The following is an 18,125-nucleotide window of genomic DNA, read 5'->3' as shown; positions in this document are numbered from 1 at the left end:
TTCAGGTTTAGCGTCGTTAACCTACTTTGTGACGGATCCTGAGGCCTTCGGCAGCGGCTGCAGCTCCTCACTGCATTCCCGATGTGTGACGTAACTGATGTCGTTGTGTGTGTGTGTGTGTGTGTGCGTGTGTGTGTGTGTGGAGAGAGGTGGGGGGTCTGTCACATACATTTATGAAAATAAAAGTATAAATAAAACTCGACCATACTATAAAAATTCACGTTTTAATTATACATGAAAGGACATTTTAAAGTTTTTTTGGGGGATGAAATTTATGTTGAAGAAATAGCAAACTCAGACTTTTAAAGTAAATAGAAAATATTATTCAAATAATTAAATAAGACTAAAGAAAGCTAAATACAGCTGAAGTAAAATATTGTTTCTTCAAGACCAGGGTATAAAAACAAAAAAAAAGACCAGAGAAAAAAAATCAACCACAAAATAACATGGGATAGGCTTTGTAAGTTTATGGGTGCACCAATAGTGTAATTGTGAATACTAGTGAATAATAATAAGAATCTCAAAGGGGAATGTTTCTGGCTAAGATACATGGTGAAAAGTTAGAACAAAATAAAAAGATACAAAAACATTGGATAGGGATTACAGAAATTATAAATACATGCATGTTCACGAACATTTGATGGATTCATATTCTTGACAGTATCTATTTCACATTTTGGAATACACTTTATTTAGCATTAGCTAACTGCTGTCAAACTTTGATTTATGTTTGTCGTTTGAATAATGTTATTTTATTCTGGGTTTTGAGGGATACGCACACAGTTTGGTGTTAATGTGAATGTTGTTTACCACCCTGCGAGCAGCAGTGAGTATGGAGGTCAAAGGAGCCTGCTTTATTATTTTGTGATTCATGAGATTTGGGTCAACTGTCCCTCTCCTCCTCCTCCTCCCCCACCCCTCCTCTTCTTCTTCGTCTTCCTCTCACTCCACCCAGCACCATGTTGGAGGCCCACTGCTTTCCCCAAGGCACTTCTTCAAAGAAAGGGTTTCATAACTTTATTATTTATTTTTTCCATGTCTATCTCTGCCAATACGTGGACAAACGCCCGAGGCCGCTCCCTGGGATATCCCCGCTTCCTCCTCCTGCTCCTCCTTCCAGCAGTCTGTGCTTGTTTGCCCTTATATGTCCACAGCGCTCTGCAATCACAGGAAGAGGCAGTTTAAGCAGATCTGTTATTGTTGCAGGAGCCATCAACATCTTTGGCACCAACTGAGGGATTTGAAGCCAAAGCATGGCTGCAGCTATACATTATATAACACAATACGGTTCTGTCCAGGCAACCAGGAAACCACAAAAGACGGGGAATCCCTGCCTTTGTTTTGTTTGACGAGGAGTGACAGCAGTAAAAAAATGGTTGAAATATGTTTTATTTCCTCTTGAAATCTCACTGATGTCTTTGTTCGTCATTTAAGAGTTGCAGAAAATTCATTACTCTGATGGTGAGTCGTATCTCTGCATTTGATCAAGAGCAGGGTGGCTGACGGCCACTGACAGACGGGTTAACATGCAGGAAGTCCCTGTGAGCGTTGCCAAGCCTTGCCAACGGGATGGACCCAATGGCTTCCGCCTATTGGTGAACCTGTTTAGTAATGTTCTCACTTTTCCTCAACCGCCCCCCTCATCCGTTCCTCTCACAATGCCTGGAAGTAGCCGAGACCTACATCTCCCTCTCTGTTTTCTTAATCGTTGTTTTCCTTCTTTTTTTTTTGCTTTTGCCAAGCACACAACTGATCGCACCTCCAACCAAACAAATAAAAGCACAAGGACACGCGCACAAGCTGTACACCCTGAGTAAACTTGACTTCCGAGTCATATTTTTCAGTGGATTTGCATCCGAACATGGTCACGTTGTCGGATTATTTCACATTTGACACGTTTGCTTTTCATAAAACTTTTTCACAAGTTGCACCCAATACCCAAACTAGTATCTTTTAAGTATTGTACACCCCATTGAAGTGTCTCTTTGCTCTAAAATAGCACACACTTCTTTTTCCTATCAACTACACACTGTATTCACTTGTTACACATCGTAGAAAAGAACAGCAGCTCAACATTAATTACACAATTCCATATTTGTTTTTGGTTCTATAGCTGCATACTCAATCTTATACGTAAAAATAAAAAAAATCTTTATTAATCAAAGGTTCACTTCATCCTGCAATCCTCGCTGTTTGTGTTGGCTGCACTTATCTTTGACTCAGTCAACCTCTCCTCCTCCTTCAACGTCTCCTCGTGTAAAATACTTTGATGTGAAGGAAATTCAGTTCATAGTTCACAATAGCGGCGGCTCAATGAACTGCCCTGTGAACACACGGCTGCGCTTAGGATGAGGTGACTTTCCACTTGTTTTTTTAGTTATTCATGACCTCGGAGCCCCTGTCCCCTCCCTGCATTACCCTCCTCCATCCCTCCATTCCTACTACCTTGTCTCCTGCTCGCTTTATTATTGACGGATGTCCTGCGCAGGCGTTTTCATCCATGTCTCTGAGCAGCTTTGCAGGATGCATTCAGAGTGTGTGTGTGTGTGTGTGTGTGTGTGTGTGTGTGTGTGTGTGTGTGTGTGTGTGTGTTGGGCAGTTCCTGCACATCTGTCGGCTGCATTTCTCCCAGTCGGGGCGGAGTAAAGGTTGTTTTTCACCACCAGGAGAAGGTATCTCCCATCTAGAACGATCACTTTGGTCTCACTTCCTTCCTCTTGGTCCTCATAACACGACGCCTCTGCTCTCAGGCAGCAGGCCAGAAGCTTCCGGACACTGTTGTGGAGCACTTGCTAATGCCCTGGTCAACTCAGCAATGACACAGATTATCTTTACTTCCAATGTTTAAAAACTACCCTGACACATTGAGACATTCTTGAGGACTCTTGTGACAAAACACTTGAATGAATATCTTTTTTTAAAAGCCCCTTGATGAGATATAATCTCAGTGATGAGGGCACAGCTTGTTTATCCAACAATACGTTGGTCTTCCAGCTTCCTCTGCCCTGGAGAGCGGTGATGTGGAGGAAAGCGTTGGTGGGGGAAGACTGATGGCTAACCCCTGGATAGCCAGACACGTACCACCTCCCCCCAAGGGTGCTCATATTTATTTGTTCAACGGGGCACAAAAACACACTACGCTTTCCTGCCATTACTTTGCTCAGAGCTATGGGGGTTTAGAAAAACTAATAGGCCACTAAAAATACTTGGAGCCGGGGGCCTGGGCCCGGGCCTTTCCTGCGCTGCTTCCAGTGGACGCGTGGGGCCATTGAGGAAAGAGGAAACAAGCAGCCCTGGTTGTATGGGGGCTTCCTGCACGACATTATAAAGAGTTCCCTCCCTTCTGCCTCCCCTTACAGTGCCGTTCAGAGCCAGAGGAGACGGAGGGTGAGTCCCTGCTCCAGGTCTTTGATTGTAGACTCAGCACTGAGCCGGGGTTTGACGTCAGCGCGGTGCACGTTAGTTCTCGTCCCTGCTGGTCGGGGTGAGTTGGAAAATCATTTCTCAGTATTTGAATATTTTGAATGGGCTCGCTTTTACTGCTTGGTTGTTTTTATCTGAAGATGTTTGTGTTTTTCTTTCTTTCTTGATTATTCCTTAAATGTTAATGTTCTAGTCTGTCAGATGAGGATGTCCATACCCTTTGATTTAAATTGTTTTCAGTAACTTTTCTTTGATGTGGGATGCATTTTAGATTTTCACAACATTTTCATGTCTCCATGACTTCTTTGTCTACTTGATGTAATAATGTGAATGGTAAAGCTTAAGTATTCATTCTAAAGAATGGACGTTTATTCTTTCCTTCCTGCTGCAGGTACGAGTAGGGAGCTGGTCTCACCTAGAAGTGTCTGGGACACTCCAGTCTATTTATTTCATCAACCACACATAGGTATGTCATTATTGTGCATTCTAATAACGTCTAAAATATTTAGAATATTCAAAATTCCCATTCAGGATGTGCATTGGTCGGTTGCTTCATTTTCTCACCTCTCCTCTACAGTTACAGATGAGCATGATGGAAGGATTCAGGGTCGAGGGCGTGCAGGAGATGAGGTCTTCCGCCCCGGCGGAGGGATACGTGAAGGAGTTCACGCGCCACTCCAACGACGTGCTGCTGAACCTGAACGAACTCCGGCACCGCAACATCCTGACTGACACCACCCTGGTTGTCGGCAACGTACATCTACGAGCGCACTGTGCTGTGCTCGTGGCCTGCAGGTTGGTGCAAAGGACCATGCATCTACACAAAATAGTCCCTCTGCAGGGGTCTTCAGGGTCTTCTAATTGGTGTATATTTGTGTTATATATATTACTTTGGTTTCATTTTATAGATGCAATCCTCTATCTGTTCTTTTCTCTTTTATTATGGTTGACTCATAACTGTTGTCCTGTTAAACATCCCTTTCACTTTTTCCTGCTTTCCACTTAGGACACCCACTGTCTTCTTCTTCCTATCCCTTTCTCCATTTCTCCCTTAATTAAAACCCTGCAGGTGATCCAAGTAAAAACTCAGAAGAAATGCATATCTTACATTCAATATTTCTGTCTTCCCCTGTCTCCTCTCAGTGGGTTCTTCTACTCGCTGTACTCCCGCCGTGTCTTGCTTCAGGGGCGTGGTGGCGGTGGGGAGCAGCTGATGACCGTGTCCCTCCCAAACACCTTGGACCCGTCCAGCGTCTCCCTGCTGCTCGACTTCATGTACACCTCTCGCCTCCCGCTGACGCCGAGCACCGTCCCCGGGGTGCTCACCGTCGCATCCTACCTGCAGATGGACCACGTGGCCGATACCTGCCGGGATTTCATGCAGCTGCACTGGTGAGGGACTGGCAGGGAACATCTGTTGTCAGGCCAGGACAGATTAAATCATGAATACTTTGAATTAAAAAGAGTTTTGATGTGTAATTTTACATGTTTTTTTTTCACTTGAGTGGTTGACAATGTCTGTTTTCAGCAGGGAGAAAATGAGTGCAAGACATCCTCAGCTGGAGCTGGACTCCAGGGTGTCTGTAGCCTCTGTGGCCCCCAGAGGAGGGGACCTGCCCAATCCAGGGCCCCAGAGATTACTCCCAACAGCAGTGGCAACAAGGTAGGCGGATTATGTGTGTAACTGAAAACGATTCAATGAGCTGAAGGTGGCAGTAAAAGTGCTTTTTTATCGGGTTTTTGTTGACAGATGCTGCTGCTGTGGTTCGTGTGCCTCCGTCTGTTGACAGGTTTAGCTCATTACAGCACTTCCTTGTTGTTTCTCCTGCAGGGTCCCTGCGGATGTCGGGGGCGCTCTCAAGCCGGGGGCTTTCCCGACCAGCCAGCCTGGGTCAAAAGGGCTGAAAGAGCCACAGTTGCCCCTCATCGGGCCCCCGACTCCATCTCCAGACAGCCCCGCCCGCTCCAGCTGCCAACCAAACTCTCCAGCAGAATCCAACACCTGCAACAAAAACCTCATGGTGAGTTTAAAGAAGATTCTTAGCAATGAGTCCTAAGAGAGTGGTGGTCTATGTCACCACAGTGAAGGTGTGTTTTAAATTCAAATTGAAGTAATTAACTCAACCTTCCTTGTTTCTCCAGAGTGATATTAAAGCCACGCCGGACCCAAAGGCATGCAATTGGAAGAAATACAAGTACATCGTCCTCAACCCTCTCTGTGCAACCACCGCGGTGAAGGAAGAGGAGATGGAGGAGGCGCAAAGTCACACATCACCCGTCGCCGACAGGATGGGATCGACACCCAAAGCAACAGAGGCGTGGTCTGGAGAAGTGCCTGGTCAGATTGATAGGTAAACTGGAAGAATTACAGAACAAAAAAACCTCTTCACTTGCATTCAGAGATATTTAAGTCATCTTAAGATAAGATAAGATACGATAATCAGGTTGCTTAGTTTTTTGTGCAAAGGTTTGCTCTTTTTTCGTCTGAAAGAATTAAAATGATGAGATGAGAGAGGAGAAAAAATTAAACATTAATAAAATACTGAACCTTTCTTCCCCAGACAGGGGCAGGCCTCCTGCTACGAGGGTTCTGGCCGAGCCCCTCCCCTCGGGCCGCCCACCTCTGTGGATCACCCAACAGTGCCTCACACTCACAAGCAGGGAACAGGTAAAAGCCACACCTCTTTCATAACGCAGAGATTTGACCCTTAAACGTATTATGCCTTCAATATTTTCCAACATTTTCCTGAATATATTGTGTCTGCCTCCTCAGTCTCCCCCTGCACCATTTACCCAAACCTGCACCCCACTGATCCAGAAGCTGCCCAACATGCAATCAAGCGTGAGAACGGCTATGTGCCCTACTGTTACTCTGGCAACATTCAAGGAACCAAGACCGCCTGCTCAGGTGAGGCTTTGGAAAACAATGTATCTTTCCCATTCTCTTTCCTTCTTTCAAACCAATGCCTGACGCCGACCTTTGACCCGACAGGTGACAAGCCGTACCGCTGCAATGTGTGCGGCGCCCAGTTCAACCGACCGGCCAACCTGAAGACTCACTCCCGCATCCACTCAGGGGAGAAGCCTTACCGCTGTGACACCTGCGGCGCTCGATTTGTTCAGGTGAGGGTTAACTCCTGTGTGTGTGTGTGTGTGTGTGTGTGTGTGTGTGTGTGTGTGTGTGTGTGAGCGCTTGAGGGGGGAGGAAGTGCAGAGTTTCCTCTTTTTCTCGTAAAAGGTCTTGTAGTTGCCTGTCAGGTGGAATAAAGTAGGTAGTTTATGGAGTCAGTCACGAGTACAATATTCTCAACCTGTTTGTTTGGTGTTGTCTGGTGTTAGGTCGCCCATCTGCGGGCCCACGTTCTGATCCATACGGGGGAGAAACCGTACCCCTGCCACACCTGCGGCACCCGCTTCCGCCACCTGCAGACCCTGAAGAGCCACCTGCGCATTCACACCGGAGAGAAGCCGTACACTGTGAGTCAGAGACACGCGCCGACTGTTTGACCAACGGCATGTATTTCACAGGAAACAAACACACAGCTGCTTCATCTGTTGGCCTCTTGCTTTTCAGTGTGAGAAGTGTGACCTGCACTTCCGCCACAAGAGTCAGCTGCGTCTTCACCTGCGCCAAAAACACGGAGCCGTCACCAACACCAAGATCCGCTACAAGGTCCTGACCGAGCCCTACCAGACCATTCTGCAGGCCTGCTGAAGGCGTCTGACCTTTGACCCATTTATCTGAATAATATCTGAATCACACTGTCAGAAAATGGGAAATTTGGTGGATTGTTTTAAATTATGAGAACCTGTTTTTTTTTGTATAGGAGGTCGTAATTTATAACTATTAACAGACTGGTTAGGTGGCCAGCTTGGACATGACATAATATATTAGAAATGATTCAATTATGAGAAAGAGACATGTACATGTTAATGGATGAGCTAATCATGAATCAATAAGGCTCAATGGAAATCCGCGGTGGCTTTTCTGAGATGGAAATGGTGGTAAAAAAGTGATTTTGAAGGTTTGAGAAGGGATGAAAAGAAAGGAAGAAGATATGGAAAGAGAGGTCAAATATTTTGAGAGGTCAAATATTTTGGGATGAGTACACTGAATTTTGAAGAAGTATGAGTAAGTGAATAGTTTGGACGAAAGAGAAAGCAGGTTTTAAGAAGGAGATGTTGGGAATGTGCCAGTTTTATGAAAGTATTGAAATTGAAAAACATTTGTTTTAAGGCAGGAAATATTCTTCTTAAATGTATATTTAACATTTTTCTTCACCTTGAGGCCTGGGGCCTGCATGTTCTTTAAGGAAAACAAGCAAAGTATGCAGTAACGTCTGCTTTTATAGTCCAAGCAGGCAAAGGACTTCGTCGCACTGATTGTAGTCAGTATAGAAGTTAAATGATATATTGTTTTCTGCCATGAACAAATGTAAATTAAGATGACTGTAAGATGACAATTGGATAAGTAATAATAATATTACAGTTGTATGTGTATGAGTTCATTTGCTGGACAAAGGTGGTTTTGTACAATCTAAATTAAATCATTTTATATGAATTGGAGCTTCGGTGTTCAGAGTCTCATTTAATATCTGACATATGCAATACTGTGCATGATGTATAAACTCTATAAAATGTCTCTGGAATTGAAAAAAAGATGGACATTGCTCATATGAAAATGCTCACAAAGTACTGACCAGACTCCACATATTTCTCAGCTCTTTTCACAGCCCTGCGCCTCTCTGCCACACTTCCCTCCTTCGGCTTTCTCCTCCCTGAGCTTCCTTCCTCTCATTAACACACTCTTTCTACCCATGAATCACATCTTCTGTTCAGTCAAATCTGTCCCGCCATTTTTTCTGATTTTGGTTTTGTTTTTCTCTTTCGGTTGCTTTTGTGGAAACAATGAAGCCGAGGGCACCTGTTTCCTCCAGGCTCCTAATAGCGAGTACTCACACACTACCAGCCGACAACACGTGTGTGAGCTCGCTGGTGCTTCCTGAAGGTGAGGAGGGAGGAGGGGAGGAGAGGAGGAGGGAAAGAGGGAGGGCTGCAGACTCCTGCTGAACTCTCCCACCCTCTGTCATCCCCGCTTCCTGCTCCCTGATGAGTTGTGGCTCGCTGGGCTTATTGTCCGTGCTCAGCAGACAAACGTTGGAAGTCTGAGGGGACTTTCCAACCTTCACCCCTCAACACCACCGAAAAAGATGAAACCTGTGACATAGTTTTTCCATAGTTTCCCCCCCAGTTACCCCCTGTCAGGGGATCCCCCCCAACAAATCAGTTCACTGAAGTCACAACGTCTATTAGAAAAGAGGAAATAAAATCTGCTATTGAATATTATTATTATTATTCCACTATTGTGAAATAATAATCTGCCACAGGTTTGTGGCAATTTAATTAAAACAAATTGAGGAGCATGCACCATGTACGTATAGACAAAAAGTAATGAGGGAATCATATCTAGATGGTGACACAAGGCGTGTCATCTGATTTCATATCATGCTTTAGTGTCTTCAGTGCATTGTGTAAATTCATATACAAGTTCTTTACTGAGGTCATGGGTGGTGTTGCACTGGACTACATTATGCTGAGAAGGGGTTTACGTGTTTATCCTTCCCATGTACATACATGAGGGGGACAGAATATTAGAAACACCTCTGAATAAAATGCAATGAAATGCAATCTAATACATAGATAGATAGATAGATAGATAGATAGATAGATAGATAGATAGATAGATAGATAGATAGATAGATAGATAGATAGATATGTACTCTGCATATATTTAAAGGACTCCTCTCTGACAGTGTATATCAAAAGGGGACTTTATAGCATAACAGTTGTAGTGAATTGCATTAGACTGTACAGGTGTACCTAATAAAGTGGCCACTAGGCCACTTCTACACAATATATCACACAAATAAATCCATACATCTTGCAAAAAGAAGTGCTCAGATTGCTCACCTAAGTGAACCTAAGTATATGCCTCACTGTGAAAAAATTCCATTCCAAGTGAAAGTCCTGCATTCAAATGTTAACTTAAGCAAAAGTACTGAAGTATCCTCAGCTTGTTGTGAATAAAGATAAAGCCAGATGTTGGATTGATAAACCTGCAACTATACATCTATCTATACAGGCGTCAGATACATTTAGTGGAGGTGAAAATATAATATTGACCTCTGGGCCAACACAGAGAGAGATATCGTTATGTTCAGACTAGTGGCTGCCTCCCTCTAGTGTCAGACATGTGGTGGTGTTTTATGCTAGAAGCTGCTTTTTGTATGACATTTGTAAAATATGCACTCTGATCTGTAAACATATCATTAAAATAATTGAGAGCTTAATTCCCAATGCTGCGTTTTGTTAAATGCTGAGATGATATAACAAACAAGCAATGATTGAACCGAGAGAAATTAAAGTAGAGTAATTGTATGGTGTTGTTTTAATATAATACAATTTTCAAATAAATAAGCAATAAAACAACACTTTAACAAAGCCCTCTTGTCACTTAAAAGAAATTCATGCCTGTGTTTGATCTTTTTTTAATACATTTATTGAATGTCTTGTTTTAAATCAGTTACTTTGTTGCTGCTGAACTGAACTCAGCGAGTCGCCAACTACATTTTATTGTATCTTTTTACGATGACAATAAGCATCCTTATCCTTATGCTTTCAACAGTGGATCTAGTGTTTGTTAATGCTGAGGTTTTTCTTGATGAATGTTCTACTGCCTCTCAAAACTGTGCACTCATTTTATTTTTTGAAGAAAAGAGGGATCCTTTCTCTTCCAGGTTTTGCTGGCGTTTCATCATCCAGTCATGTGTTTCCTCAAGTTAGCAACAAACTGTACAAAGAAAATAATTATTCTATTCGTTTAAGAATATGGGATAGTTTCAGTCAAAAAAATAAAATGCTTTTTAAGTTAATCTTTTAGTGCAAACTTAACTTTGTCAACTGTGGCTTTGCAGTCGATTCCTCAGCCAACATTGTGCCGGAGTGGACTGCAGAATGTAATCAATCTCTTTTACTGCCAACAACACACAATCAAGGAGCTGAGTACACAGAGGTGGTGATTATTTAGCAGTTATTAGCAGAATAACTGTTAGCACAAACTGCACTTTTTCCAAAAGGACATTTTTGGAGTTGTCTTTTGAATAAAACTATATTTAATGAATGTATCTGAGCAAAAAAGGAAGAAGCCGGATACAATATTCATCCATCCATCCATTTTCATCCGCTTATTCCAGGGTCGGGTCCGGTGGCAGCAGGCCCAGGCTGGCCTGACAATATATTTGTTTGAATATAATATATTTACTTAGAATACTTTAAGATGGTTAAGAAATACCTAACTAAATCATAATGTAATGGCGAGATCAACTTACAACTTTAGAATCAACAGGCTAGCCTATGTGTTGACTGGACAAAATAAATTATTTGCAACAAGTTCAATGTTTTGTTTAAATATGTATTTGAGAAAGAAAAGTGTGTAGAATGATCTACTGAGAAATCGCTCTTCTTCGCTCATCTGCAGCTTGATACATTTCAGAAAAAGCTGTGTGCTTGTTCTGGAAGTGTCTTTGAACATCAAATCTTTTGTTGTTTGCCCATTTCTCGCCACATATCAATCATACAGGTAAACCAGCATCGTTGGCAGTGACAACAAATGAATACGTCCACGCAGAATTAAACTATGTATTCTTCTCCGTGACTTTTCTTTTTATTTAATTATCCATTGACAGTTTACCGAGGGCGGGGCTCTGCATATCATGAGTAGCCACCTGCAGGGAAAGATAGGATGTGACGCACTTTGAGTTAAAAACAAATTAAAACATTGGCCAAATCCCAAACTCCGCCCTAAACCCTCAGGGGCTCACTGACGTCACCTGCTAAGTGACTACATACACAAATAGTGTGTAGAATTGTGTATTTATTTTATACTTTTTATTCACTGATTTGAACGTCACAGTATCACCTCAAACTCCAAGATAAGTTTGGAAGATTGTCCACTGGGCAAAAAAAAAGAAGATATCTTTTTGTTTTGTTTTTGTCAAAGCCTCAGGGAGCCGCACCACAGGGGCTAAACGGGTTGCACTAAAATGAAAGTGAACTTGTTGACACATAAAAAGACTTTAAAGGCTTTCATCCATCACGACACACAGAGTTTGTTTTCAATGTTGGAGGAGAAATGTACAAGGCATAGGCCTTTTAAATAAAAATGACTAATTACTGGCTTTACACAAGCCTGAGTTATTATCCTTTATGACATAAACTATGCGCGCCCCCGTCGGGACTGCGCACGCGCACCTTTACTCCCCGTTGTTTTGCTATGTGTAGTGACAGTTGAACTGAGCAGATAACGCCGCCGTCCACCAGTGAACCCGCATCCAGTGGACCATGTGCTGCTCCAGGGACACCTGACGGACCGAGGGTGAGTACCGGAGCTTTTATTCACGTGGGAATCGGTGAACATCATTTGTATATTAACGTTATTTCCGGTTAATGTCTCGAGGTAAGGGTCGTCGTAAAACCGGCTGCAGCAAAGATCCCGCTCGCTCGCGACAGGCGAGGAGCAGTTTAAAACCGTCTTTAATGAGCGTTATGTGTGTGTGGACCAGTGCGCATGCGCGCGTAAAGCCCACGTCGTTTACGTGAAGTTATGATTGGAGGGGCCGCGTGCACTGTTTCCAGTGCGCGTTCCCGCCGATGTACCTGCTCGTGGAGCTGACAGTTTACGTAAGGCTGCAGCTGTGTGGAGGAAAGTCAGGACGACCACGTGCTTTGCTGCTGTGTCCATATTTTAGGGTCCTGCAATATATGTTTGTAACTTTGCTTTATGGCAAAGTAATTAATCAAACATTTTAATGTGGATTGGAACTAACCTGGTTGTTTTTTGTTGTGCATGAGGGTGAGTTTATTCAACAGATGAGTAAATGCTGTATTGAAAACACAGAGCACAGAACAGAGAAGCACAGCTGTTGTTTTATACTTGTTTAAACTGATGTAGTAGTTTTTTCCTTTATTTAAATAGAAATAACTCTTAGTTAATAGTATTGGAACTATAATATGTAATGTTACCACCTTCAACCCAGAGCTGCTGGCAGCAGTTCAACTGGTTGTTTTCCTGTAGAAAATATACATTTGACTAAATCAAACTTAAATGTCACATGATCCGAGTGTGAAACCTTAGACTGACATGCAGCGTTTGCTTCACTGAAATCTGGTGTTTGTGAACTTCCTGCATCTGTCCCTCATTTATCTTTCAACGTAAACTTTGAAAAGTAAACACAGACATCTCGTTAACTTTTTGATGCAAATAGAAATACACAATAGAGATACCCAGTCTTCAAACCAAAATGTGTCTTAAGTTTTAAGCAATTGTTGTATTTGCTGAAGTTTGAATTGTACTCCTTGGTAACTCTACATTAGTGCATGTGTGTTTGAGAGAGTGCTCGGTGTAAATTCCTGTAATTCCAGCAGCAGCTAAGTGAATGGCTTTATGTTCGGAGAGGATCAGATCACTGTGTGTTGCTTTGGCTCAAACAGCACACATGTTTTTTGTTTTACACGCAGAAACAAAAAGTGAAGCGTTATCGTCATTTTTTGCAGTGCAGTTAACAGAAAGCAGCTGCAGGACCAGCACAGTATGTGCCTGCTGAGAGCACATGACAGGGTTTTTTTCTACATTAGTGAGCTGACCGGTCACAGTTTTCAGGAAGCAATATCAGATGACTTAAAAAAAAGAAGAAAGAATCTTCAGTACTGTTTGCGGATCCTCCTACAGAAGCATTTATTTGCGTCTCTGCCAGTAATTCACCTATTTGATGAGCCTTGTTTGATGAGCAGTTATCTGCATATGAATAGGTACTTAATTGTATCCTGTTTTTATCATATTAATATAAGTTTCCTTCGTATCAGGGGTTAAAACCACAGCCTAGAATAAATTGGTGACCTAACAAGTTGACTCCCAACTTTTTAATCTGCTGAGTCACCTCACGACTGCTTTAATTGTGAAAGTTGATTTCACCATTGGACATGCCACTATTTCTTCATCGCCTATCCAGAGCTCACCTCTCACCTAAATGTGGTTCTCAAACAAAGGCCAACTTGTTAACCAGCCTAGTAACACTTATATGGCACAACCAGGGAATCTATTGGCTCGGGGGAAAGTTAATCATTATGGCTATTGACAACCACAGAGAGGATCTGAGACCTGTTCTGCAATGGTGAAGACAATCATTTGCATTGTCTGAGGCTCGTTCATGACACGTTGCTTCCTTTCTCTTCTAATCTGCCTTCCTCACTCTGCTTTTACAGATCCATCTCTCCAAGACATGACCAACGCAAAGCCCAAAGCAGAGGTACGGAGCGACGACGAGGACCCGGGCGGAGGCTGGGGATGGGTGCTGGTCGGCGCCCTGTTCGTCAGCACGAGCCTCGTGTTCGGCCTGATGCGCAGCTTGGGCGTCTTCTTTGTGGAGTTCGTCCAGTACTTTGAGGAGAGCGCTCAGGCCATCTCCTGGATCTCGTCCACGGGCCTGGCAGCGCAGCAGTTCTTCAGTGAGTGCCTCTGTGTTCAAGTGTGACTGTGCCGCTTGTAATAATGGCTCAAACTATGAATTGTGTTCACCATAAACATGAAACTGACAGGAGAACTGATAAGGAGATCGATACCTGATTAATCAGCTAACCTTCTCACACAGGAAGAGGTGGAACAAAAGCGATGCAGACAATTTATAGAGGGATTTTCAACGTGTGAGCCTTTTGCAGATGCTTTGTGAAAAAGGCGCTGCAACTCATTAACTATCCGACGAGTCCCAGTGGGTCACTCGTTACAAATTCATGCCACAGCAAACATTATTCAAATCTACAGAACTTGTAGTGGGACCTCCAAAGTGTCCAACGATGCCAAATATGTAAGTTCGGGGGAAATGTTTAGCGATGGCACATGAGTCGCCTATACATATTTATTTCATTGAAACATCACAAAGCATCAAAGTGCTGGAACAAGCTGACGCAGAAGACTATAACACTGTGTAGAATAAGATGATTTCAACAACCTGAAAGTACTTGAGAGGAAAATAAAGTGGAAATTTGTACATTATGAGTTCAGAATGAAGATGACCGTAATATTTTGTTTTCAAATTCAGCCATTTTTCTTTGCGAATGCATGCACTTGTATTTGGTTAGTTGTCTGTAGTTATTTGGCTTGAAGCTAAATGGGTGTGACCAATGGAGATGTGTGTATGTGTGTGTTGCAGGTCCGCTGGGCACAGCACTGTGTAATGCATATGACACCCGGGTGGTGGTGATGACAGGGGGCTGTCTTGCTGGACTCGGCTTCATACTCGCCTCGCAGGCCACCAGCCTGGTCCACCTCTACCTCACCATGGGTGTTATTTCTGGTAACGAAGCCTTGCACAAACATCCAAGATAACTGGTTTAGTTCTTGCTTCCTCTGGGACAACTGGTTCAAAAACCATGCCTCGTTTCCCTTTTTTAAATGCTTTGTAAAGCAGGATATCTTTTGGTTGCATCGTTAACTGTTAACTCCAGGTGATCAAAGGGAGTCCTCCCCTCTCCTCCAGGTTTGGGCTGGGGTCTGGTCTTCACTCCCATGGTGGCTACAGTCATGGCTAACTTCACCCGCCGCCGCAGCCTGGTGCTGGGAGTGGGCTTCTCGAGCATCGGCCTCTCATCCTTCGCTTTCAACCCGCTCTTCCAGCTGCTGGTGGAGATGTACGCCTGGCGAGGGGCCCTCCTCATTCTGGGGGGCCTCAGCCTCAACATCGTGGCCTGCGGAGCTCTCATCCGCCCACGGCGGCGCTGTAAAGCCCCAGCGAAGGTAGGACAAGATACTTCTGTCGTCTGTTGTACCGGATTATAGATACACGGCATCATACGTTGTAATATACTGTTCCTAATGAAGGGAAGCTTTACTTTAATACATACCGTTTATATAGAAGGTAAATTAGTGAGCGTTCAGGTGAGTTTGAGGAGCGTTTCTTACTCCAGCTCACCGTCTTAAGGCTGGCTGAAGCTGTTTGGTGATTTTTAAATCACAAAAACACAAGGGTGTTGGATGTCATATGTGAAGATAAAGCTCAGCATTTCCTTCTCTTCCTCCTCACCCAGGTGGATTCAGAGAGCAGGTCGTCATGTGCTGCCACGCTGCGGCGAGTCTCCTCCTACCTGGAGCTGTCGCTGCTCGTCGACAGGCCGTACGTCACCTACACGTTGGCCGTCACTCTTCTTAACGTCGGCTACTTTGTGCCTTATTTCCACCTGGTGGCCCACAGCCGCCAAGCCGGCTTCTCGGAGTACCAAGCTGCCTTTGTCATGTCAGCTGCCGGTGCTACGGACATTTTGGGCCGCGTAGTGTCAGGCTGGTTCTCGGACCTGGGTCACTTTCGGCTGATTCATTTGCTGACCTTGTGGACAACTCTGGCGGGGCTGTTCATCATGTTGCTGCCCGTGAGCTCCTTGTCCGGTTCCTACGCTGCACTGATGGCGATCAGCCTCCTCTACGGCTTCTGCTCCGGGGCGTTGACCTCTCTGGTCTTCGCGGTGGTGCCGCTGATCGTGGGTGTGGAGCGCATGATGGGGGCCCTCGGGCTGCTGCAGCTCATCGAGAGCAGCGCCGGACTTCTGGGGACCCCTCTGTCAGGTACGCACACGTCCAAGGAGCAGTCCATCCGTCTGTGCATCTCCCGATGTAGGTCACGGCACCTTGTTTCATGTTATTTTAAGGGACTTAAATCAGTCCATGAACGCAAGTTAACACACTGAAGCGAAAAAATAGGCAATCATTAATTGAATAGCTTTAATCAGCCAGTTTTCTCACGCCATCTTTTCTATGAATGATATGATATGTAGATAATCAGACAGATGATTTGATAATAGGTTTGAGACTTGTCTTCATCCAAACACAATGGGGATGGATGGAATGTAATTTGTGGAGCTTGGAGCGTTAAAAAAAAGGAGGAACCTTTCTTCAGCAGAAAGTTGTTCAAATAATACTGATTCTGTGGTTTATCGAGACAAACAGGTCTTTTTAAATTGCCCGAGAGAGTTAAATGTTTTCACAACCAACTGATGTATTTGCTTCATGAGCATATCAGTTATACTCTCCCGTCTTGACGAGAGAAAGAAAAGTCTGCTCAGAACTCAGAAACGGATCTGTTTTTTTAAAATAAATTACTGACCCTTTAAAAACTTTCCTGGTGGAACCAAATGAGTATCCTAGTAACTCAGAACGAGACAGTTTCTTTGTTGAACGATTAAACGCAAGATTTTTGTTCTTTTGATTTTCTCAATCCGTTTTGTTATTTCTCATATTTCTCACGCAACATCTTTATGCCCTTTTTTGTGTCTTGTCTCCAGGGTTGCTCAAGGACGTCACGGGCAACTACACGGCTTCCTTCGTGGTCGCGGGCACTTTCCTCGTTCTCGGTACTTTGACCATGACCACGCTGCCTCACTACTTCTCCTGCAAAGAGCCGCCGCCTCCTCAGAGACGGTCACTTGATAACAAAGATAAGGGTTTACGTCCCGAGTTGGAACAGATGCATAGTTCGCCTACTGCCACCAGTTGCAGAGGAGTTAATGAAGTGTCCAGTAAGCCCCAAGAATGTGTAAGTTAAGGATTCAACAGCCTTGCTGACACTCTTCCGTCCAGCCAGCACACGGATGGCGCCGACCTGAAGGCGTCATCGGTTAATATGCTGCTCCACATGTTGCTGAATTGCTACGTGTTTGCTATATACCTCAGAGATTCAGATCCAAAGAAGAAAGGAGCTTACTGTAAAAACTCTGACATCATAAAGGGGTCACTCACCCTGCTCCACATCCTAACCTCAGTATGTTTAGGACGGCAACGTCTGCCTAAAAGGAACCGCTTTATTTGTAATGTTTGCTTTACATGCCGGGTAGAAAGGCACACAAGATAGGAAGTACGTTTTTGTTTTTATCATTACACAGGCAATCAAGTTTCTGCATACTTGACACTTATATTTAAAATGAGCACATCCATGATTAATCTTCACTATCCTCATTAGATCTATATTCTTTTAATGAGTATTGACAGTCTATTGGTTTCCCGCCCCGCCTGCCGTTTGTGCATTTGTATGTACATCTCCAAATAACTGAGTATATACTACGGCTACACTTGACGGTGTTATTTCTAAAGAAGCCCCTCAGGTAAGAAGCAGGACTTGTCAAGAGTCCTTTAGCATTTATGGTGTTCATTGTTGTGCATTCCAAAATGTCTAAATAACAGGTTATTGTTGGTCTTTACAGTCCAGTGTAATGTGTGCATCTATCTTTATGAGTTATTAAAGTCTTAATGATTAACAGCACCCCTCCTAGAGCAAATCAGTAGCTCTAAAAGGGCTGCAGAAACCAGCAATGTTTCCAGAAACTCAGGACTTTTACTTTCAATCGGTGTATTATGTTAAGTTTTGTTGCCACAGACGGGAGCAAGATCACACAATCATTGCCTTGCATGAGGTTTTTCTACTTTAGAAACCATAAACTGTGTTTGTAAGTCAAATATTTGGCTTGGATACCAGCTTTGCAGGACTAAGAACTGGGTCACTTTAACCTGCTGGAAAAATGTGACTTATAAGTACATTGCCACTTAAACACCCCGGCTGCAACGTGACACTGTGTTAAACAACTAGATATTTTGTACTTGTCCT

General features: G+C 43.7%; 2 protein-coding genes across 2 annotated transcripts; both read left to right on the top strand.

Moving 5' to 3' along the window:
* The first annotated feature begins 3,368 nt into the window (after nucleotides 1–3,368).
* On the top strand, nucleotides 3,369–7,950 carry bcl6b (BCL6B transcription repressor). Its single transcript, XM_079214747.1, has 12 exons — nucleotides 3,369–3,484; nucleotides 3,815–3,889; nucleotides 4,001–4,218; nucleotides 4,567–4,815; nucleotides 4,952–5,086; nucleotides 5,255–5,444; nucleotides 5,566–5,774; nucleotides 5,985–6,091; nucleotides 6,197–6,331; nucleotides 6,416–6,546; nucleotides 6,763–6,900; nucleotides 6,998–7,950. Exons 3-12 carry the CDS (start codon nucleotides 4,007–4,009, stop codon nucleotides 7,136–7,138), a joined length of 1,647 nt encoding a protein of 548 aa, XP_079070873.1. The 5' UTR covers nucleotides 3,369–3,484; nucleotides 3,815–3,889; nucleotides 4,001–4,006; the 3' UTR covers nucleotides 7,139–7,950.
* A 3,823-nt stretch (nucleotides 7,951–11,773) lies between these two features.
* slc16a13 (solute carrier family 16 member 13) lies at nucleotides 11,774–18,084 on the top strand. The gene is made up of 6 exons (XM_079215394.1): nucleotides 11,774–11,857; nucleotides 13,744–13,986; nucleotides 14,688–14,831; nucleotides 15,015–15,271; nucleotides 15,562–16,093; nucleotides 16,810–18,084. Exons 2-6 carry the CDS (start codon nucleotides 13,761–13,763, stop codon nucleotides 17,067–17,069), a joined length of 1,419 nt encoding a protein of 472 aa, XP_079071520.1. The 5' UTR covers nucleotides 11,774–11,857; nucleotides 13,744–13,760; the 3' UTR covers nucleotides 17,070–18,084.
* Nucleotides 18,085–18,125: the final 41 nt, after the last annotated feature.

Source organism: Taurulus bubalis, assembly GCF_910589615.1.
Source record: "Taurulus bubalis genome assembly, chromosome: 3".
NCBI classification, from domain to species: Eukaryota; Metazoa; Chordata; class Actinopteri; order Perciformes; family Cottidae; genus Taurulus; species Taurulus bubalis.
Note: the sequence above shows the minus strand (reverse complement) of the source record. Positions and strands in the feature narration are given on the sequence as shown.